Source organism: Chiloscyllium plagiosum, unplaced genomic scaffold (genome assembly GCF_037043375.1).
Source record: "Chiloscyllium plagiosum isolate Xiang-an unplaced genomic scaffold, Cpla_swu_hap1 HiC_scaffold_10, whole genome shotgun sequence".
NCBI lineage: Eukaryota > Metazoa > Chordata > Chondrichthyes > Orectolobiformes > Hemiscylliidae > Chiloscyllium > Chiloscyllium plagiosum.
The window spans coordinates 93,561,337-93,580,915 of NW_028270148.1; the positions used below are offsets into that span (position 1 = coordinate 93,561,337).

At 42.2% G+C, this 19,579-nt stretch overlaps 1 protein-coding gene across 2 annotated transcripts in view; it reads left to right on the plus strand.

Moving 5' to 3' along the window:
• The window catches only part of apmap (adipocyte plasma membrane associated protein), a 45,117-nt gene extending 36,500 nt beyond the window's left edge, over window positions 1-8,617 (plus strand). Inside the window, exon 9 of one of the 2 annotated variants that reach the window (XM_043696435.2) lies at window positions 6,761-8,617. In XM_043696435.2, coding sequence (XP_043552370.1) covers window positions 6,761-6,970 — 210 coding nt within the window. In that variant the 3' untranslated portion in view covers window positions 6,971-8,617. Of the gene's footprint in view, window positions 1-6,269; window positions 6,705-6,760 lie in introns of those variants that run through there. The other variant, XM_087991564.1, reaches the window with a different exon arrangement.
• Window positions 8,618-19,579: the final 10,962 nt, after the last annotated feature.

A 19,579-nucleotide genomic window follows, 5' to 3' on the forward strand; every position in this document is an offset into this window, starting at 1 on the left:
ATACTGGGGCAGTGGTTAACATAGCTTTCAGCTGTCAAATGCCTTCCAACAATCTGCCATCCACTGAAACTTCCTGATTTTCTTAAGTAATTCAGTAAGTGGAGCAGCCACGCTGCTAAAATTTGGTATGAATTTCCAATAAAACCCACTCAATCCCAAGAATTGTAGTAATGTTGTCTCATCAGTGGTATGGGGAACCCCCCCGATAACATATATTTTCACATTCTGTGGCGCTATCTGTCCATGTCTGGAATGTGATGCAGGCTTTGGTGAATTCATTCTTAGCTAGGTTTATCATCAAGCCTGCCTCCTGAAGTTGATTGAATAATTCCCATAAATGTTGCAAATGTTCCTTCAATGTGTAACTAAAAATCACCCCATCATCTATGTATACCACACAATTGGGTAATCCAGAAATGACTTTATTGATTAGTCTTTGAAATGTCGCTGACACATTTTTTCGTATCAAATGACATGACTTTAAATTGATACAGTACATTTGGTGATCCAAAAGCTGTAGTTATCTTCGCTCTTTCGGATAAAGGTACCTGCCAATATCCTCTAAGTAAGTCCAATTTAAAAATATATGTTGCTTGCCCCACCTTTTCAATGTAGTCTTCCAAATGTGGAATCAGACTTTGTAACTGCATTGACTTTGCAATAGTCTACACATTTGGCACTGTTACTGTGGGTGAGCTCCAATCACTACAACTCACTTTGATTATGTCATCTTGGAGCATATGTTTAATCTCTTTTTTAACTGGTGCCAATTTTAGGGGATTAAGTTTATAAGGATGTTGCTTAATTGGAACAGCATTTCTTTTTCTACATCATGCATAATTAGATTAGTATTTCCCAGCTTATTCCCACATATTTCCACATTTCCAAAATGACTCTTTCAGGTCATTTTGAGTTTCCTCTGGAAGGTAACTCAATTTATCCCAATTTCTGACAACTTGCTCATTGTCCAATTTAGTTTGAGGAATGTTCAATTCAGAATCCTCTGAACTTTGTTCTTCACACTCACCAATTTCTCCTTAATCAATTTTAGTGGTCCTCTCACTTCATGCCCAAATTCTAATGCAAATGGACTGAATTTGTTTGATTCATTTGGTGCGTCTTTAATGGTACAAATAAAGTATAAACAGAATTATTTTATTCCTAATCACCTAGATAGTCTTGGCTAAAGCCCTGAACAAGGTCTTTAACATCTGCCACCTTTCTAGTGCTCCCTGTGATTTTGGAAGGTACACAATGGACTTGAATCATTTTATTCCTAAGCAGTCCATAACTTACTTGAATAATTTTGATGTAAAATTTGACCCTTGATCTGATTATATCTCTGTGGTTAGTCCATATCTAGTGTTAAATTTGAGTAACTCTTTTAAAATCCTTTTGCTGTGATATTGTGTAATAGAATGGCCCCTGGAAATCCAGTGGACACATCTGTTATTGTCAACACATACTGATTCCTACTTTTTGTTTTAGGTAGGGGTCTTATGCAATCAATTAAGACTCTTGTAAAAGGTTCCTCAAATGTAGGAATGGGTATGAAAGGTGTGGGTTTTATTACTGCTTGTCATTTTCCAATTATTAGGAGAAAGGGAGGATTGTAGATGTTTGGAGATCAGAGTCTAAGAGTGTGGTGCTGCAAAAGAGCAGGTCATGCAGCATCTGAGGAGCAGAAGAGTTGCCATTTCGGGTGTAAGCTCTTCATCAGGAAAGAAGCTAATGGGCCAAGGGGGCAGAGAGATAAATGGAAGGGGTGTGGGACTGGGGGGGGAAGGTAGCTGAGAATATGATGGGCAGATGAAGGTGGGGGTGAAAGTGATAGGTGGGAAGGAAGATGGACATGTAGGACCGTTCGAGGGCGGTGTTGAGTTGGAAGGATAGGACTGGGATAAGGTGGGAGGAGGGGAAATGGGAACCTGATGAAATTCACATTGACCCCATGTCCTTGGAGAGTCCCCAGGCAGAAGATGAGGCGTTCTTCCTCCAGGCATTGGTTGGTGAGGGTTAGACCGTAGAGGAGGCCTAGGATCTGCATGTCCTTGGGGGAATGGGAGGAGGAGCTGAAGTGTTCGGCCACAGGGTGGTTGGGGTTGGTTAGTGCGGGTGTTCTGGAGATGTTCTCTGAAACAATCTGCAAGTTGGCGTCCTGTCTCCCCAATGTAGAGGAGACCACATCGGGTGTAACGAATGCAGTAGATGATGTATGTGGAATACAGGTAAATTTCTGTGGGATATGGAAGAATCCTTTGGGGTCTTGGTCTTAGGACATATGTTCTAAGACCCCAAAGGATTCTTCCATATCCCACAGAAATTTACCTGTACTTCCACATACATCATCTACTGCATTCGTTACACCCGATGTGGTCTCCTCTACATTGGGGAGACAGGACGCCAACTTGCAGATTGTTTCAGAGAACATCTCCAGGACACCCGCACTGGACTGTGATGAGCGGGCAAACGTGGATGCAGGCCTTACAATGGCAGGGGAAGGTGCCGGGAGGGGACGGTGGGTTAGTGGGGGACATGGACCTGACAAGGGAGTCACGGAGAGAATGGTCTCTCTGAAATGCAGATAGGGTCGGGGAGGGGAATATATCTATGGAGTGGGGTCTGTTTGTAGGTAATGGAAATGGCAGAGGATGATGCGGTGTATCTGGAGGTTGGTGGGGTGGAAGGTGAGGACCCAGGTGAGGTGTGGGATGTGGAGGAGATGTGCTGGAGGGCATCATTGACCATGTGGGAGGGGAAATTGCGGTCTTTGAAGGAGGAGGCCATCTGGAATGTTCTGTGGTGGAATTGGTCTTCCTGGGAACAGATGTGGTGGAGGAATTGGGAATAAGGGATAGTGTTTTTACAGGAGGCAGGGTGGAGGAGGTGTAGTCCAGGTAGCTGTGAGAGTCCGTGGGTTTGTAGTAGATATCAGTGTTGAGTCGGTTGCCGGAAACGGAAGTGGAAATGGAGAGGTCCAGGAAGGGGGGAGAAGTGCCTGAGATGCTCCAGGTGAACTTAAGATTGGGGTGGAAAGTGTTTGTGAAGTTGATGAACTGTTCAACCTCCTCGTGGGAGTTATTGATGTAGCGGAGGAAATGAAAGGGAATGGCGCCGGTGTAGCTACAGAAGATGGACTGTTCCATTTACCCGACGAAGAGGCAGGCGTAGCTGGGGCCCATGCAGGTGTCCATGGCTATCCCTTTAGTCTGGAGGATTGGAAGGAGAAGTTGTTGAGGGTGAGGACCAGTTCAGCCAGTCGAATGAGTGTGTTGGTGGAAGGCTACTAGTTAGGTCGATGTGAGAGGAAGAAACAGATGGCTTGGAGGCCTTCGTCATGGCGTATGGATGTGTACAGGGACTAGATGTCCAAGGTGAAGATAAGGCATTGGGGACTGGCAAATTGAAAGTCAAGGAGGAGGTGGAGGTGGTGTTCCAAACATAGGTGGGGAGTTCCTGGACTGAGGGGGACAGGACGCTGTCAAAAGTATGCAGTGATAAGTTTGGTGGGGCAGGAGTAGACTGTGACAATGGGTCGACTAGGGAAGTCAGGTTTGTGGATTTTGGGTAGTTGGTAGAACTCGGTGGTGCAGGGTTCCCAGACTAAGGTTGGAGGCTGTGAATGGGAGGTCCCCAGAGGTGATGATGTCGCGAATAGTCTGAGAGATGATGGTTTGGTGATGGAGGGGGTGAGATCGTGGTCGAGGGGGCATGAGGAGGATGTATCTGAGTTGGTGCCTGGCTTCAGTAGTATAGAGGACAATGTGCCAAACTACCACTGTGCCCTCCCTATCTGCAGGTTTGATGGTGAGGTTGGAGTTGAAGCGGAGGGCTGCACGTTGTGAGAGTGAGAGGTTGGAGTGCGTGAGGAGGGTGGACAGGTTGAGGCGGTCTATGTCCCAGCGGCAGCTGGAGATGAAGAGATCAAGGGCATATCACAGACCAGCCCGGGCTGTCCAGGTGGATGGGGTGTGCTGTAGGTGGGAGAAGGGGTCCTCCGAGGGTGGGTGGGAGTCCTGGTGGGAAAAGTAAACCCGGAGGCGGTGGAAGAAATGTTCAATGTTGCAAAATGTGTCGAATTCATTGATCCAGGAGCATAGGGGGTTTTCCAATGACCTGATGTATTTAACATGTCTGGCAAAATTCAACTGCATCCTTGTGCAGTCCAGGCTAGTAAAAATGTTCTTATATTTTAGCTTGCGTTTTTATTTCTCCTAAATGACCTCCTACTGGTAGTTCAAGCGCTATCCACAACACCACCTTTCTGTAATCCTCTGGGAATATGACTTGATGAACTTCTGCCTGTTTTTCATCTGCCTGAATATATCATGGTCTCCATTTCCTCATTAAGACATAATTTTTAAGATAGTAGCACTCAGATTCTTCAGGTTCTTCTTCCGTGTATGCTTTTTGATACCATTGTTTCAGTCTGTTGTCTTTCTGTTATAACTCAGTTAATTTCTCTGAACTAAAACTATCCACTTTGTCCTCCACCAGCAGCTGTTTTGTCTCAGCCATTTATTCAAATGTGGTCTCCGATAATTCTATTTCAACTTCCTTCTCTGTATTCTTTGGTTTCTCCTCTTGTTTCATTTGGTGACTTTGTGAACTTGTTACTACACAGTCAAGAAAAATCTCAGCATATGCTTCCTGTAATACCTCAGTTGCCTGATTTTCACACTGGCTTTTTGACCACAGTAGGCTGTACTCATTAGCAAGGACAACTTGTATTCCTGGAGCCAAGAGTCCTTCCAATACTCTTACCCTGACTTTTCCACTTTCCACTGGACAGTCTTAACCTCACTTTATATAACTGAGCACTTCTTGTCTCACTGTGAATTCCACGTATTGGCACTTTTTCTGGGATTAGTCCTTCTGAGTTACATATCTCCTCATCTCCCAACATCAATGATTGACATGAACCCGTATCTCTTAATACTATAACTTCTTTACCTGCTGCTCCTTGCGAAGGTAAGGTTTAATTGCATTGGCACGTAAATGGTTTAAGATGATCTGGCACTTCCTCCTTAACCATCCTCTAATCAGGTTGGATATTCTGCTGCAGCTTTTTAGCCTCCTCGGTGCCTTCCTTTACCACTTCAACAAAATTTACTGGCTTATCCTGTTTTCCTACATCTGGCTTCCCACTTTTTTTTTCTAACCCACCAACACTATGATTTCTTGTGGCCTACTTTGTTGCATAGAAAACACTGGAGTTTTTAAACTTCTGTTTCCCCTGCATGGGTTTCCTTTTTACCCTGTGGTTAGCTATCTTTACTATCTTCACTGAGACCTACCTTTCCCCTACCACTTGAGGATTTCTCTTTTTCCCCAATTTCTATCCCTCACTGATCGAAATTGATGTTGAAAGCCAAACTTTGATTTATGAACCAACTCATCGTCAGCCATTTCAGTAGCTAATCTTGCCATTGTAATTCTGTTCTTTCACATGACTTCCACATGAACTATTTCAGGAAATGAATTTTTGAACTCCTTCAAAATTCAGAGGAATCTCAATTATCTGAGTACCGATTATCCGAAGGAGATCTTGAGGTCCCGATGGGAACATTATATCAAAGACGTGTTTCCAACAGTGATCGTGTCTTTTGTTTATAGTGATTAAACAGGCATCGTCTCCAAATGATTGACTGACTGACTGCCCGCCCTCTCTCTCTCTCCACACTTTCTCTCAAGTTCTACACAGCCATGTACCCTAAACCCCCCTTCCCACATAACCTCTCCAACATTGTTCTGTACAGGGCAAAGGTGGAACCTGTCTAAAAGTTGCAGTAAATAGTTGTGTGTGTGGCTGTGGCTGCGTGTGTGTGCGCTATTTGGAGACTTACCCAATAAAGGTAACTGCAGCAGTCTTGTTGGAGTCCAGTCCAGCTGCCCCAGGAGAGGGGGTGGGAGGCAGTGTTGGACAGGGTTTGGGCGGTGTTGCACAAGTTTGGGGTAGTGTTGGGGGGGGGGTGTAGTTTTGGGGGTGGGGAGAGGTGTTGCCCGGGGTTGGGGGCGGGGTCTCCACGCTGTGTGCTGCTGCTAGTCTCCTGAACAGGGAGCAGACATTTTAAAAACTCCGAGCTCCAGAGGAAAGGCATTTAATCGATTAACCGAATAATCGATTATCCGAACGAAATAGTGCCTGCCCATCAAGTTTGGATGATTGAGGTTCCCCTGTAATCGTCTCTCTAAGAGTGTCATATGTTTGATCTATTTTTAATGCCTTTATGCACCTATCAAAATTGCTTTGTTTGATCCTTTTAAAGGAGAAAGTGAGGGCTGCAGATGCTGGAGATCAGAGCTGAAAATGTGTTGCTGGAAAAGCGCAGCAGGTCAGGCAGCATCCAAGGAACAGGAGAATCGACGTTTCGGGCATAAAGCCCTTCTTCAGGAAACTCAATGTATGTTTGATCAGGGTCGCTCCTTAGATTCCTGAAACATTGCCTGTAGGCTTCTGGCACAAGCTCATGTGCACTTAAGATGGCTTTCTTCACCTCCTCGTACGCCCCAGATACCTCCTCTGATAGTGATGTTCTATCTACTAGCTTTGTTTGGATCAACAATATCTACATGGTCACTGACCAATTCAAATAAAAACAAAAATTGGTACTATATTTCTGGTTTTTTTTGTTCTGTCCGATGTTAATGTATTCACAGGTCACTTTTGCAGATCAAAAGGAGTGACTGTTATCTTCCACTTTTTCTCTTGTAAATGCCTAACAGTCCTTACTGTGTTTGTGATTTGTACCCTTTTTAGCTGTTCAGTCAGGAGATGACAATGAAGTTTGTACCCAAGTATGGCCTTGTATTGGAGCTAAATGAGGATGGATCCATCAACAGGAGCTTCCATGATCCCCATGGAGTGGTGGTGCCTGCAGTTAGTGAGGCAGATGAGCATGATGGTTACCTGTACCTTGGTTCCTATTATTCCCCCTTCCTCTGCCGGCTGGATCTCAACAAGGTTTAACATGCTTGGTCTGAAGTGAAAGGATTTTTGCCGAAGGTCCATCTACAAAAGCTAATTTATAACATCCCGCCAACTGATACTTCAAGAAAATGCATTTCAAAAGTTTGCCATGCTTTGAAGATCATAATGATGAATGTTCAAGATTTAATTTTGTTTTGTTTGACCTTTAAATATCAACAAGTTTCCTCAATGATTTGTGAAACTAGACAATGAGGAATAATTTCTGATTATGTTCATTATGAAACAGTTCATTGTCTGAAGTTGGGTTAATAAAAGTTTGTGAAATTAATATATTGCACTAAACCTATAACTATCTACTTTTGGAAGTACAGCAATCATATTAACCAATTTTGTGAATTTATGTAATGTGATGCAACAAACATTATGGATTTTGGAATTTACTGAAAGTTTAATTGCTAATTCTGATTGTGATGTTTGTGGTTCTTCTGTTTAATAATGTGACAGATTTAGGCTCCATTCAATTGAGCTTTGGGTTTAGATCGATTTGGGAGGACACACTTGAATCATGATTTGGAGTTTTTAATTGGAGAACCACACCAGGATATTATTGTCTGGGTCAAAAAGTAAACAAAATTATCAATTTACATATCAATTAGCGACTACAACATTAATAGGCAGATATTGGTAGATAGCTAGTCCTATCTGTTAACCTTTCAGTATTTTCTCTATCTAACAATGTCGTTCCAGAAATTAAAGATTTGGGCGAGACATTTCCTCTTCATTTTCCATCCAGTCCCACACGGATGTAAACATACAGAACAGACTGTCATAAAGAGAGAACATTCACAGTCAATTTTCTTTGAACAATTGAGATGCTATCATACTAAATTACTTACAGTTTTGAAGGAGATTAAATGCTTCTTAAATGGAAATCAGAGTGTAATGTTTATGATAGAATTTACATCATGCTACATTTTGATGGATTGAATGGGCCTTATCAAAAGTTGCCACTGCACTGTTGTTTTGATTGTAGCATTCAAGGCTACCTCATTTATAAAGATGTACAGGTACGAAATGGAAGCTGTCATATTCAGCTTCCTCCATGCTGGCTACTGAAATGTTTTAGCTTTGCAAGTGGTTATACCTATTGCTAGTGTGATCAGTGATGGGTCAGACTGGCCCTTTCTCATTCAAACACAATGGTTTATTTCCAGTTACTACTTGTCTTTTAAAATAATTTTGAAAAATTTTTCACTGTTCCAAACCTCTTCCTCAGGCAGTACTACTAGTCTTGTGAATAGAAGAATGAATGAAAACAGTTGATAATGTTTTTCAATTGTATGACCAGGTGTTAAAAAGTCATGAATAGTGGGCTTCTGCATTATAAATTGAACCTGAATGTGATTTTTTTAATCTAGCAGAGTATCTGTACTGAGGATGGTTAAACTTGTTACAGCTTAAAGTTTAGTTACAGTAATTGTATAAATTATAACCTGAAACTAAGAGGAAAGATCACTAAACACATTCCCAGATTATTTCAACTGAGTTCTCCATCCTGTCTTTACAAGACTGTTGATGGGACACTGCAAGATTGTACTTCTAGTCATTAAGACTAGGCATTTAAATTTATAAGACTGCAGCATACCTTGTCTTGCATTGTTCATTAAAAAGATGATCATGCTGAAACTTATTCTTCCGTGTTTTTGTTTAGTGATGCAACACTAGTTTATGGAATGCCAAGGATGGGAACACAACTAATGTAAGGATTATAATCTCTTTTATGGCTGCATGAGGACATAATTTCAGTAAAGGAGCAGACATTGGAATAGATCTGATTTACATTAAGTCTCCCTCCTTTTGCATCTGTCAAATTCTGGAGAAATAAATCGACCATTTTATCTCAACGTTCCTGTAGGGGTGGCAGACTTTCTCTCAAGCCCTTGCATCCCTGTCTGAAGCATAGTATGTGAAGCATATTTCAACAAACATGTTCTGAATTAGAAAGTTATTGCACTAAGTCACATTTAAGAAACTTGATTACATAATCTAGTACATACTCTAGGACGATTATTGACAAAAGACTGTAGTCAGAAAAGGCTGGAAAAATCTTGTAGCACCCATTGAGATAAAGAAGAGTAAAATGCTTTAGGCTGCTGGCCTATCATCAGCATACTCTAGTGAGGGAGTGGAGAGGGAGTTGCTCGAGGAATTAAGACAGGGGAAGTGATGGCAAAGTGATAATGTCAATGGACTAGAAATCCAGAACCTCCGGTTAATGTTCTGGGGATATGGTTTTGAATTCTGCCATGGCAGACAGTGAAGTTTGAATTCAATAGTGGATAATGACGTTTGAAATCTGGAATTCCAGTGATCACACAACCATGCTCCTAAAAATGCATCTGGTTCACTAATGCCTTTTAGGGAAGGAAATCGGCCATTCTTGCATGGCCTGGCCTACATGAGACTTCAGACCCATAGCAATATATTTGATTCATAACTGCCTTCTGAAATGGTTCAGCAAGCCATTCAGCTTAAGGGTAATTAGGGATGAGCAACAAATACTAGCCTTGCCAGCAGCGCTGACACCATAAAAACTAGGAACAGGAGTGGGCCATTCAACCTTTCTAGCCCATTCCACCATTCAACCGGTTTATGTTTGAACCTCTATCTTAATGCCATATTTCCACATTCTCCCTGTACCCCTTGAGTCTTTAAAATCTCTTGAATATATTCAGAGACTTGCCCTCCACAGCATTCTGTAGTCCAGAATTTCACACGTTTACTACCTTCTGAATGAATAAACCTTTCCTCATTTCAGTCATAAATGGTCTATCCTCTATTTGGGACTGTGTCCCTGATTCTTGACCTCCAACCAATGGAAACATCCACTCTATCAGCTGGTATGTCCAGTCCTGTCAGACTTTTATATGCTTCAATTAGATCCCCTTTTCATTCTTCTAAACTCTTTGTGAATACAGGCCCAGTCGAGCCAATCTCCCATCATAGGACAGTCCTTCCATTCCCAGTATCAGTTTTCCAGTATCAGCAGTACTTTGCTGAGTGAAGGACTACTGCAGTGTCAGAAATGCTGTACTTTAGATGAAATGTTAATACCTGTCTGCACCATCAGGTAGTCTTGACACATCTAGAACACCTGGAAGAAAATAGTTGTGTTTTCCCTGGTACTCTGGCTAATAGTTATCTCTTGTCCCACTTTAAAAAAAAAAGTTCTATTTTTGCTTTATGACAGCAAGATATTTGAAAGTGCTTTGCAGCTTATGGTCACTGATGGAGGAAATTCCTGTTAACCTCTACCGTGCACAACAAGCAATTAAATAATTGTTTCTGGTCCACTGTCAATATGAATGACTCTTAATTGTTGCTTGTTTACACTTTTTTGGGGGGTAGCTAAAGTCAAAGAATAAATAGCCTTATTGTGAATTCCATACACATGAGTTAGTTTTAAAGAAAACTGTTGTAAAAGTGGGATCAGTGGTGAAATAATAGTTTTTAAATAAAAAACAAGTTGTGAACCATAATAGTGTCACTGTTGGCGCAGGAACATTTAAAAACTTATTCTGTAGATATGAGAATCACTTATGTTAGTCATTTCTAATTTCCTTTGAACTAAGTGGTTTGCAATGATATTTGAGGGTAGTTAAGAATCAACATCATTGCTATGGATCAGGAACTGCATGATCAGACCAGATAAGAAACTACCTGAATGTCATTTGTAAACCAGATGGCGCCACCATTTCGTTCCAAATTTATTAATGAGTTAAATTTCAGTTTTTTTTTCCTTGCTGCTGTGGTGGGATTTGAGCAGATTAGTCCAGGCCTTGGGATTATAATACACTGCCACACCCATTTGTGTTATATGCCTCCCTTTAATGCCTGTTGCAGGAAACAACTATGGAGAGAGGCCTAATTTGTAGATTAGGCCATTTTTATGGAGCATTTCCAAATCTCAGGAGCTATGACCTGGGATTGATTCCTTTTTAATCTGAGAGCTAATAAATTCCATTAAATTCTGGTGCAACCTCATTTGCAGTAATTGTATGTGGTTTTATTACTTTTGCATTTACCTCATGAAGCAGATTCTGACTAGAGTAGGAGAACAAGAAAGATTCCTGGTTTAAGTAGATTGAGATAATAGGGCAGACTTTATTCTTGGTCTTAAAATTAGAGAGGCATACACTTAAGAGATGATCTGATTCCACTGGAATTATGAAGGGCACTGGGAGCTTGCAAGACTGCCAATAAGTGAATATTTACATTGGCATTCTGACAAAATGGTTTTTCATTACCCATCCCTAGTTGCTCTATGAAGATGGTGACACAACTGAGTGAGAGCAGATAAAAGTCACGATGTGGGACTGCAGTCTTACATTGAGTGAGAAGACTAAGGATTACATGCTTCCTTTCTGAAGGACATTAATGAAGCTGTTAGATTTATTTATGGTAATCATTCTCTATTTGCTGATACTGGTTTATTTGATACTAGAGAAATGTGACACTTAGTGAAATGAAAAGTGTAGGGACAGAATTGGAGCTCACTTTTATTTCTCAAGGGATGATTGATCTGTGGAACAGGGATCTTTCCGCAGCAGTTCTGTGTACATATAAATTAGGTGCAGAAATAAATGTGACCCCTCAAATCTGCTCTGATTAAATCATGGCTGGTTTGATTGTTTCAAAAATTCTCAATTGTTTTAAATAGAAGATCCCCTTATAAGCTATGTTCCTTGATCTGGTTTTCTCTCACGACGGACAATATCCTTTCAGCAGCCATCCTATCGATTTTCCTCAGGATCTCATTCTTCTAAACTGTAATGGATATAGGCCCAACCTTCCCTTGCCTACCTGAATATAACCTTTGACTTCCACTTAAAAAAATATTCAATAATCCTGCGTCCCGCTGCTTTTTGAGGAAGATCATTCCGGAAAAAAAATCCTTAGGGAAAAAAAAACTCATCTCCAACTTAAATAGGAGATCCCTTCCTTTTAAACTGTGTTCTCGATTTTAAGCTTTTTCATAAGGGAAGCATCCTTCCAGTACACACTCTGTCATGAGCCTCAGGATGATGTGCTTCCCCTCATTCTTCCAAACTATAACAGATATAAGCAAACTGATGTCTGTAAACCTGGCTGCACACCTTCATTCAGGGGAAAAAAAAGACCTGGAGTGGGGTTAGGTCATTTGGCCCATCAAACATGCTCCACTTGCCTGCCTACCCTTGATACTCTTTGAATCCCTAGAGAATCAAAAAATATGTATCTCTATCTTAAAGACATTCAGTGACTCTGCCTACACTCTGGAGATGAGAGTTCCGCAATATTCCATGAGAAAGAAAACAAAATTCTCAAAAAAAGCTGCAGATGCTGGAAATTAGAAATGAAACCAAAAGAGAAATTGCTGGAAAAACCTCAGCAGGTCTGGCAGCCTCTGTAGAGAGAAATCAGTTAATGTTTCAGGTCCAGTGCACCTTCAGCAATTTTGGTTTTGATTTTGTTTCAAAAATTCTCAATTGTTTTAAATAGAAGATCCCCCTTATAAGCTATGTTCCTTGGTCTGGTTTTCTCTCACGACGGACAATATCCTTTCAGCAGCCATCCTATCGATTTTCCTCAGGATCTCATTCTTCTAAACTGTAATGGATATAGGCCCAACCTTCCCTCGTAAGATAACTAGTTCCATGGACAAAAGGGGCTAACTAAACTTTTTTGTTGAACTGCTTTGAATGCGATTTTATATGTGTGTGTATATATATATATATATATATATATATATACATGAGACTGAATGTGGTTTCACCAATGCCCTGTACAGCTAACAAAATGCTCTTACTTTGATTTCACATTCCTCTTTATAAGTGACAGTATTCCATTTACCTTTCTAATCTATTGCTGTAACTGTATACTAACTTCTTGCAATTCATGTACCAGGTCCCTCTGTACCTCAGTTTTGTGATCTCTGTCCATTTTGATAAATGCTGCTGTTCTATTCTTCCTCAAAGTGGATAGTTTCATTTTTTTTCACATTGAACTCCATCTACTAACTTTTTACCCGCTTAACTTATTTATATCCCTTTTCAGATTCTTCATGTCCTCTTCACAACTAAGGTTCAGCAATTTTAGCAGCTGTAGTTTCAATTCTTCATGTGAGTAATTGACAGATTTCTAGCTTTTGAGGCTCCAACACTGTTCCATGTGCTCCAGTTACATGGTGCCAGCTCAAAGAAAAGCCTCTTTACACTCTCACTCTGTTTCCTGTTACCTAACCTATCCTCTAACCGTACTAATAATATCTCCTATACCATGGGTTCTCATATTGTGTAATAATATTTTATGTAAAATATCGTCAACTGCCTTCCTGAATTTTACATACAACACAAGTACTTCCTGTAAACATTTTAATTAATTTATCAAACACAAATTTCCCCCTCCAGAATCATGCTAACTCTGCCCAATTGCAGTGAAATTTTCTAAAGTGCCCAGGCATAGTCTCCTTAATAATAACTTCCAGCATTTTTCCTGTGAAAGATGTCAAGTTGTAATGGTTTCCCACTTTCTGCCATGCTCCTTTCTTGAATAGTGGAAAATAGTATTTGATGGAACTTTCTTAGCATCTAGGGAATTTTGAAAAATTAAAAGCAATGTACCTATTACGTTAGTACCCATTTCTAGAAGACTCTTGAACGCTATCTATCAGGACCTATGTACTTGACTTCCAGTTCTAATAATTTTCTCAGCCCAATCTTTGTCATTGTTTTAAGTCCACAAGATCTCAGAATTGTTACAGTGCAGAAGGAAGCCATTCAGCTCCTTATATCTGCACCAGCAGTCTAAGAAGCACTAGGATCTAGTGCAGTTCTCCTACATTTTCCCCATACTCTAGCACATTATTTCTATTCAACTATTGAACCTGCCTCCACCATATTGCCAAGCAGTGCATTCCAGACCCAACCATTCATGTGAAAAAGTTTTTGTTTAAAATATTACATTTACTTCATTTACAAATCACTTTAAATCTGTGCCTTCTCATTCTCTCTCCCTAAGTATCTGGATTTCTGATGATTTTGAGAAATTTTCATAGCCTCCTCCTCACCAGGGTCCCAATCTCTCCAATCTATCCTCATAACTGAAATTTCTCATGCCTGAAAACATTTGTGCAAATATCTCCAATGCAATGACATCGTTCCTATGTGACACACAGAACTGTACACAATATTGCAGCAGAGTCTAGTGAGTATCTTGTACCAGTGCAGTGTAAACTCCTTGCTCTTTTACTCCATGCCGCTGTTAGCCCAATTCAGGATACTGTATGCTTTGTTGATTGAGCCCCACTCGTCCTGCCACTTTCAGTGATCTACACACATATGCACCCAGACTAATGCTCCTGCACACCCACCTCCTAAATATTAGATTAGATTACTTACAGTGTGGAAACAGGCCCTTCGGCCCAACAAGTCCACACTGACCCATTCCCCTACATCTAGTATTACGGGCAACCTAGCGTGGCCAATTCACCTAACCTGCACATTTTTGGATTGTAGGAGGAAACCGGAGCACCCGGAGGAAACCCACGCAGACAATGTGCAAACTCCACACAGAGTCGCCTGAGGTGGGAATTGAACCCGGGTCTCTGGCGCTGTGAGGCAGCAGTGCTAGAAACCGTGCCACCCCAGGATATTGTATCCTGAAATGGAAAATCTTCAACCCTTTGATTCCTCAACGATCAAACAAGACTTTGGTTTCTTTGTCTAAATGCTATTCATGTATGCATGGGAGGCGTACCCATCAAAGATGGTGCACAACTGATTAGCTACAAAACAATGGTTTTATACTATATTTTACAGGTAACAGTTTTCCAACAAAAGAAGTTACACGTTCTTGTCTCTGTCCGACGGTGTTCATTCCAACTTATCTTGCTAGTACACGTGATTATATTATTATGTTCAAATTTATACATGATTATTTTATCCAATCAAATCCAAATGTTCATGAGTACATCATTCTAATAAAATCATTACATGTTCATGTCTATTGACTGTAAGTATGCACTTTGATTATAAAATTTTTATTGTCTTTTACCCCCCCTTTATTTATACTGTCCATCTAATTTCTTCCTACTAAAATGCATCCCTTCACATTTCTTTGCATTAAACCTCATCTGCCACCTATCCACTCACTGCATTGACCTGTCCATGTCCTTTTGAAGTTCCACAAGGGTTCACAGTGCTTCAAAGTTTTGCATCATCTGCAAACTTTTAAATTGACCCCTGCACACTAGGATCTAGTCACTTTTTAAAAGGTTTTCATTTTGAGTTGTAGCAAAGAGGGGTTGGTACAGGGCTAAGAGTCCATAGAAGGTGGAGCAAATACATTCTCCCAAACAGTTTAAGAAAGACTGGGTTCTTGCAAGTACAGTATTGTAATCATTTAATAATCTAACACTGGGTACCACAGTGGCTCAGTGGTTAGAATTTATGGCTCACAGCACTAGGGACCCTGGTTCATTCCCACCCTCGAGCGACTTTCTGTGTGGTGTTTGCACATTCTCCCCATGTCTGTGTGGGTTTCCTCCAGGTGCTCTGGTTTCCTCCCACAATCCAAAGATGTGCAGGCTAGGTGAATTGGCCATGCTCAATTGCCATAATGTTCAGGGGTGTGTAGGTTAGATGCATTAGTCAGGGTAAATGTAGGGGAATGAGTCTGGTTGGGATACTCTTCAGAGGGTCGGTATGGATTTGTTGGGCCAAAGGACTTGTTTTCACACTGTAGGGATTCTACGATCTCTGCTTCAGTAACACAAAGCTTGATTTACTGCTTAATGAGTCTACAGCCAATCAGCCTTTAATTAAATCTATTCTGTTATAATAGTAAAATATACAATCAGCAGATTGGATATGCATGTATTTGTTCAGAGGAAGCAATATCTCACTTCTTGGACAAAAATGAGAAAAGCTCTTGAAAGGCCCAAGCTATTAGCTCTTGAGGAGAGAACATTCAACAAGAACAATCAATCCCAGCTTTCATAACAAAGTAAGGAGTTACATTTTCAGTTAGTACACCCAAAATTGATGCACACCTATTGAAGTGTAGCCACTTTCACAATAAAGCAACAGTTAAATGGGGTGTTACAAGGTTAGTGATGTTGACTGAAAGATTAATATGCTCAGATTTTACAGACAGTTCCAGTTTTCTCCAGAATAGCTTTGTTGACTGTTATGACACCGGGTAAATCCTCCTGCTTAATTTAAAACCAGCAACACAGAAAAGCTTTATCCTGTCCAATAATCTGTAAAACTTTGAGTGGCTAAGAACTATTTAAAGTAAAAATTAACAACTTCATCTCTTAAAGAATAACAGAGAATAATTAACTCACAACTATTTACACCTCCTTTCTCTAATCTATCTTTACTTTCCCTTCTATAATACTAGACTGATAAAACTCCCAATTACGATTTACAAGAAAATTCAAATTTTAAAACCCATGCAGCGGTCGAATCTTCTCTTTATCTTCATCGGTAGATTGGCTCTCCAGGTCTGTGTGGAGGTTTTTCTCTGTGCGAACTTCTTTTCGAGATAGGAACCTCTCAGAGAGTTCTGACTAGCAGTCTACTGCTGTTGGTCTGGTGGCAGTTCTCCTCCTAAATGTTCAATTTTCCCTGGTCTTATACCCCAAAGCATCGGATTGTGTCATTGGCTTTTAAGATTGTCAATATACTCAATTCAAACTTGATTGGAATTTGGTATGTTTCAGGGTATAATTTAAACCGATTGGCCTAATTTGAATCTGTTTTGTCATTTCCAGGTAACCAGCTGCCCCAGTAGCTGGAGCACATGTTATATTGTGTCTTATTGAGAACACTAGGTGTTGTCACTGCTAGCTTTTACTCTTTTAAAGGCATATTACACCCATATCTTCACAACATGACTCTTCTCCATGCACTGAAAAGGACAGAGAAGCCTCATTCTGGATTAGTGGTGCTGGAAGAGCACAGCAGTTCAGGCAGCATCCAAGGTCCAGCAAAATCGATGTTTCAGGCAAAAGCCATTCATCAGGAATAAAGGCAGAGAGCCTAAAGCGTGGAGAGATAAGCTAGAGGAGGGTGGGGGTGGGGAGAAAGTAGCATAGAGTACAATAGGTGAGTGGGGGAGGGGATGAAGGTGATAGGTCAGGGAGGAGAGGGTGGAGTGGATAGGTGGAAAAGGAGATAGGCAGGTAGGACAAGTCCGGACAAGTCATGGGGACAGTGCTGAGCTGGAAGTTTGGAACTAGGGTGAGGTGGGGGAAGGGGAAATGAGGAAACTGTTGAAGTCCACATTGATGCCCTGGGGTTGAAGTGTTCCGAGGCGGAAGATGAGGCGTTCTTCCTCCAGGCGTCTGGTGGTGAGGGAGCAGTGGTGAAGGAGGCCCAGGACCTCCATGTCCTCGGCAGAGTGGAAGGGGGAGTTGAAATGTTGGGCCACAGGGCGGTGGGGTTGATTAATGCGGGTGTCCCGGAAATGTTCCCTAAATGCTAGGAGGCACCCAGTCTCCCCAATGTAGAGAAGACCGCGTCGGGAGCAACGGATACAATAAATGATATTAGTGGATGTGCAGGTAAATCTTTGATGGATGTGGAAAGCTCCTTTAGGGCCTTGGATAGAGGTGAGGGAGGAGGTGTGGGCACAGGTTTTACAGTTCCTGCGGTGGCAGGGGAAGGTGCCAGGATGGGAGGGTGGGTCGTAGGGGGGGGCGTGGACCTGACCAGGTAGTCACGGAGGGAACGGTCTTTGCGAAAGGCGGAAAGGGGTGGGGAGGGAAATATATCCCTGGTGGTGGAGTCTTTTTGGAGGTGGCGGAAATGTCGGCGGATGATTTGGTTTATGTGAAGGTTGGTAGGGTGGAAGGTGAGCACCAGGGGCTTTCTGTCCTTGTTACGGTTGGAGGGGTGGGGTCTGAGGGCAGAGGTGCGGGATGTGGACGAGATGCGAGGACATCTTTAACTACGTGGGAAGGGAAATTGCGGTCTCTAAAGAAGGAGGCCATCTGGTGTGTTCTGTGGAGGAACTAGTCCTCCTGGGAGCAGATGTGGCGGAGGCGGAGGAATTGGGAATATGGGATGGCATTTTTGCAAGAGGTAGGGTGGGAAGAGGTGTAATCCAGGTAGCTGTGGGAGTCGGTGGGTTTGTAAAAAATGTCAATGTCAAGTCGGTCATCATTAATGGAGATGGAGAGGTCCAGGAAAGGGAGGGAGGTGTCAGAGATGGTCCAGGTAAATTTAAGGTCAGGGTGGAATGTGTTGGTGAAGTTGATGAATTGCTTAACCTCCTCGCGGGAGCACGAGGTGGTGCCAATGCAGTCATCAATGTAGCGGAGGAAGAGGTGGAGAGTGGTGCCGGTGTAATTACGGAAGATCAACTGTTCTACGTAGCCAACAAAGAGACAGGCATAGCTGGGGCCCATATGTGTGCCCATGGCTACTCCTTTGGTCTGGAGGAAGTGGGAGGATTCGAAGGAGAAATTGTTAAGGGTGAGGACCAGTTCGGCCAAACGAATGAGTGTCGGTGGAAGGGTACTGTTGGGGATGTCTGGAGAGGTAAAAACAGAGGGCTTGGAGGCCCTGGTCATGGCGGATGGAGGTGTAGAGGGATTGGATATCCATGGTGAAGATGAGGCATTGGGGGCCGGGAAAACGGAAGTCTTGGAGGAGGTGGAGGGCGTGGGTGGTGTCTCGAATGTATGTGGGGAGTTCCTGGACTAGGGGGGATAGGTAGGTAGAGATGAGTTCAGTGGGGCAGGAGCATGCTGAGACAATGGGTTGGCCAGGGTGGTCAGGCTTGTGGATCTTGGGAAGGAGGTAGAACCGGGCAGTGAGGGATTCCCGGACTATGAGGTTGGAAGCTGTGGGTGGGAGATCTCCTGAGGTGATGAGGTTCTGTATGGTCTGGGAGATGATGGTTTGGTGATGGGGGGTGGGGTCATGGTCGAAGGGGCAGTAGGAAGAGGTGTCCTCGAGTTGGCATTTGGCTTCAGCGGTGTAGGGGTCAGTGTACCAGACTACCACTGCACCCCCTTTATCCGCTGGCTTGATGGTGAGGCTGGGATTGGAGCAGAGGGATTGGAGGGCTGCGCGTTGTGAGGGAGTGGGGAGGGGGGTAGACAGGTTGTGGAGGTTAATGTCAGCCTAACTTTTTTATCTGAAGAATGGACCCACTAATAACCATCTTCATTACATTTGAACAAACAATCTTCCAACTCAGAGGCAAGAAAGTGCTACCACCGAGCCATGGTTGACACCCTTACAACTTTAACCAACTTTGAAAATTCTAAGTAAAAGAGAGCGCGTCTAAAAATAGAGTCTCCTCAGTCCAGTCAACGTCAGGTAATGGGAAGTAGCGTCATGCTCAATTGTTCTTCTGTCCCTTTAAAGATCTTGGTTGACTTGTGCATTTCCAGCATTATTGACCAGCTCTTGTGACTTAATGGATGTTACATCTGTTTCAGTGTTTAGCAGTCTTTTGGTATAAATCCCATTTCAGAGTTCTTAAGAACATAATCTAAGTTCTCAATCCCTGTGTAGACTGAATGAATGCTACACTGTTGGTAGTACTGTCTTTCAGAAACAGTGCTAAGCCAGGATCTCATCTCACCTTGAG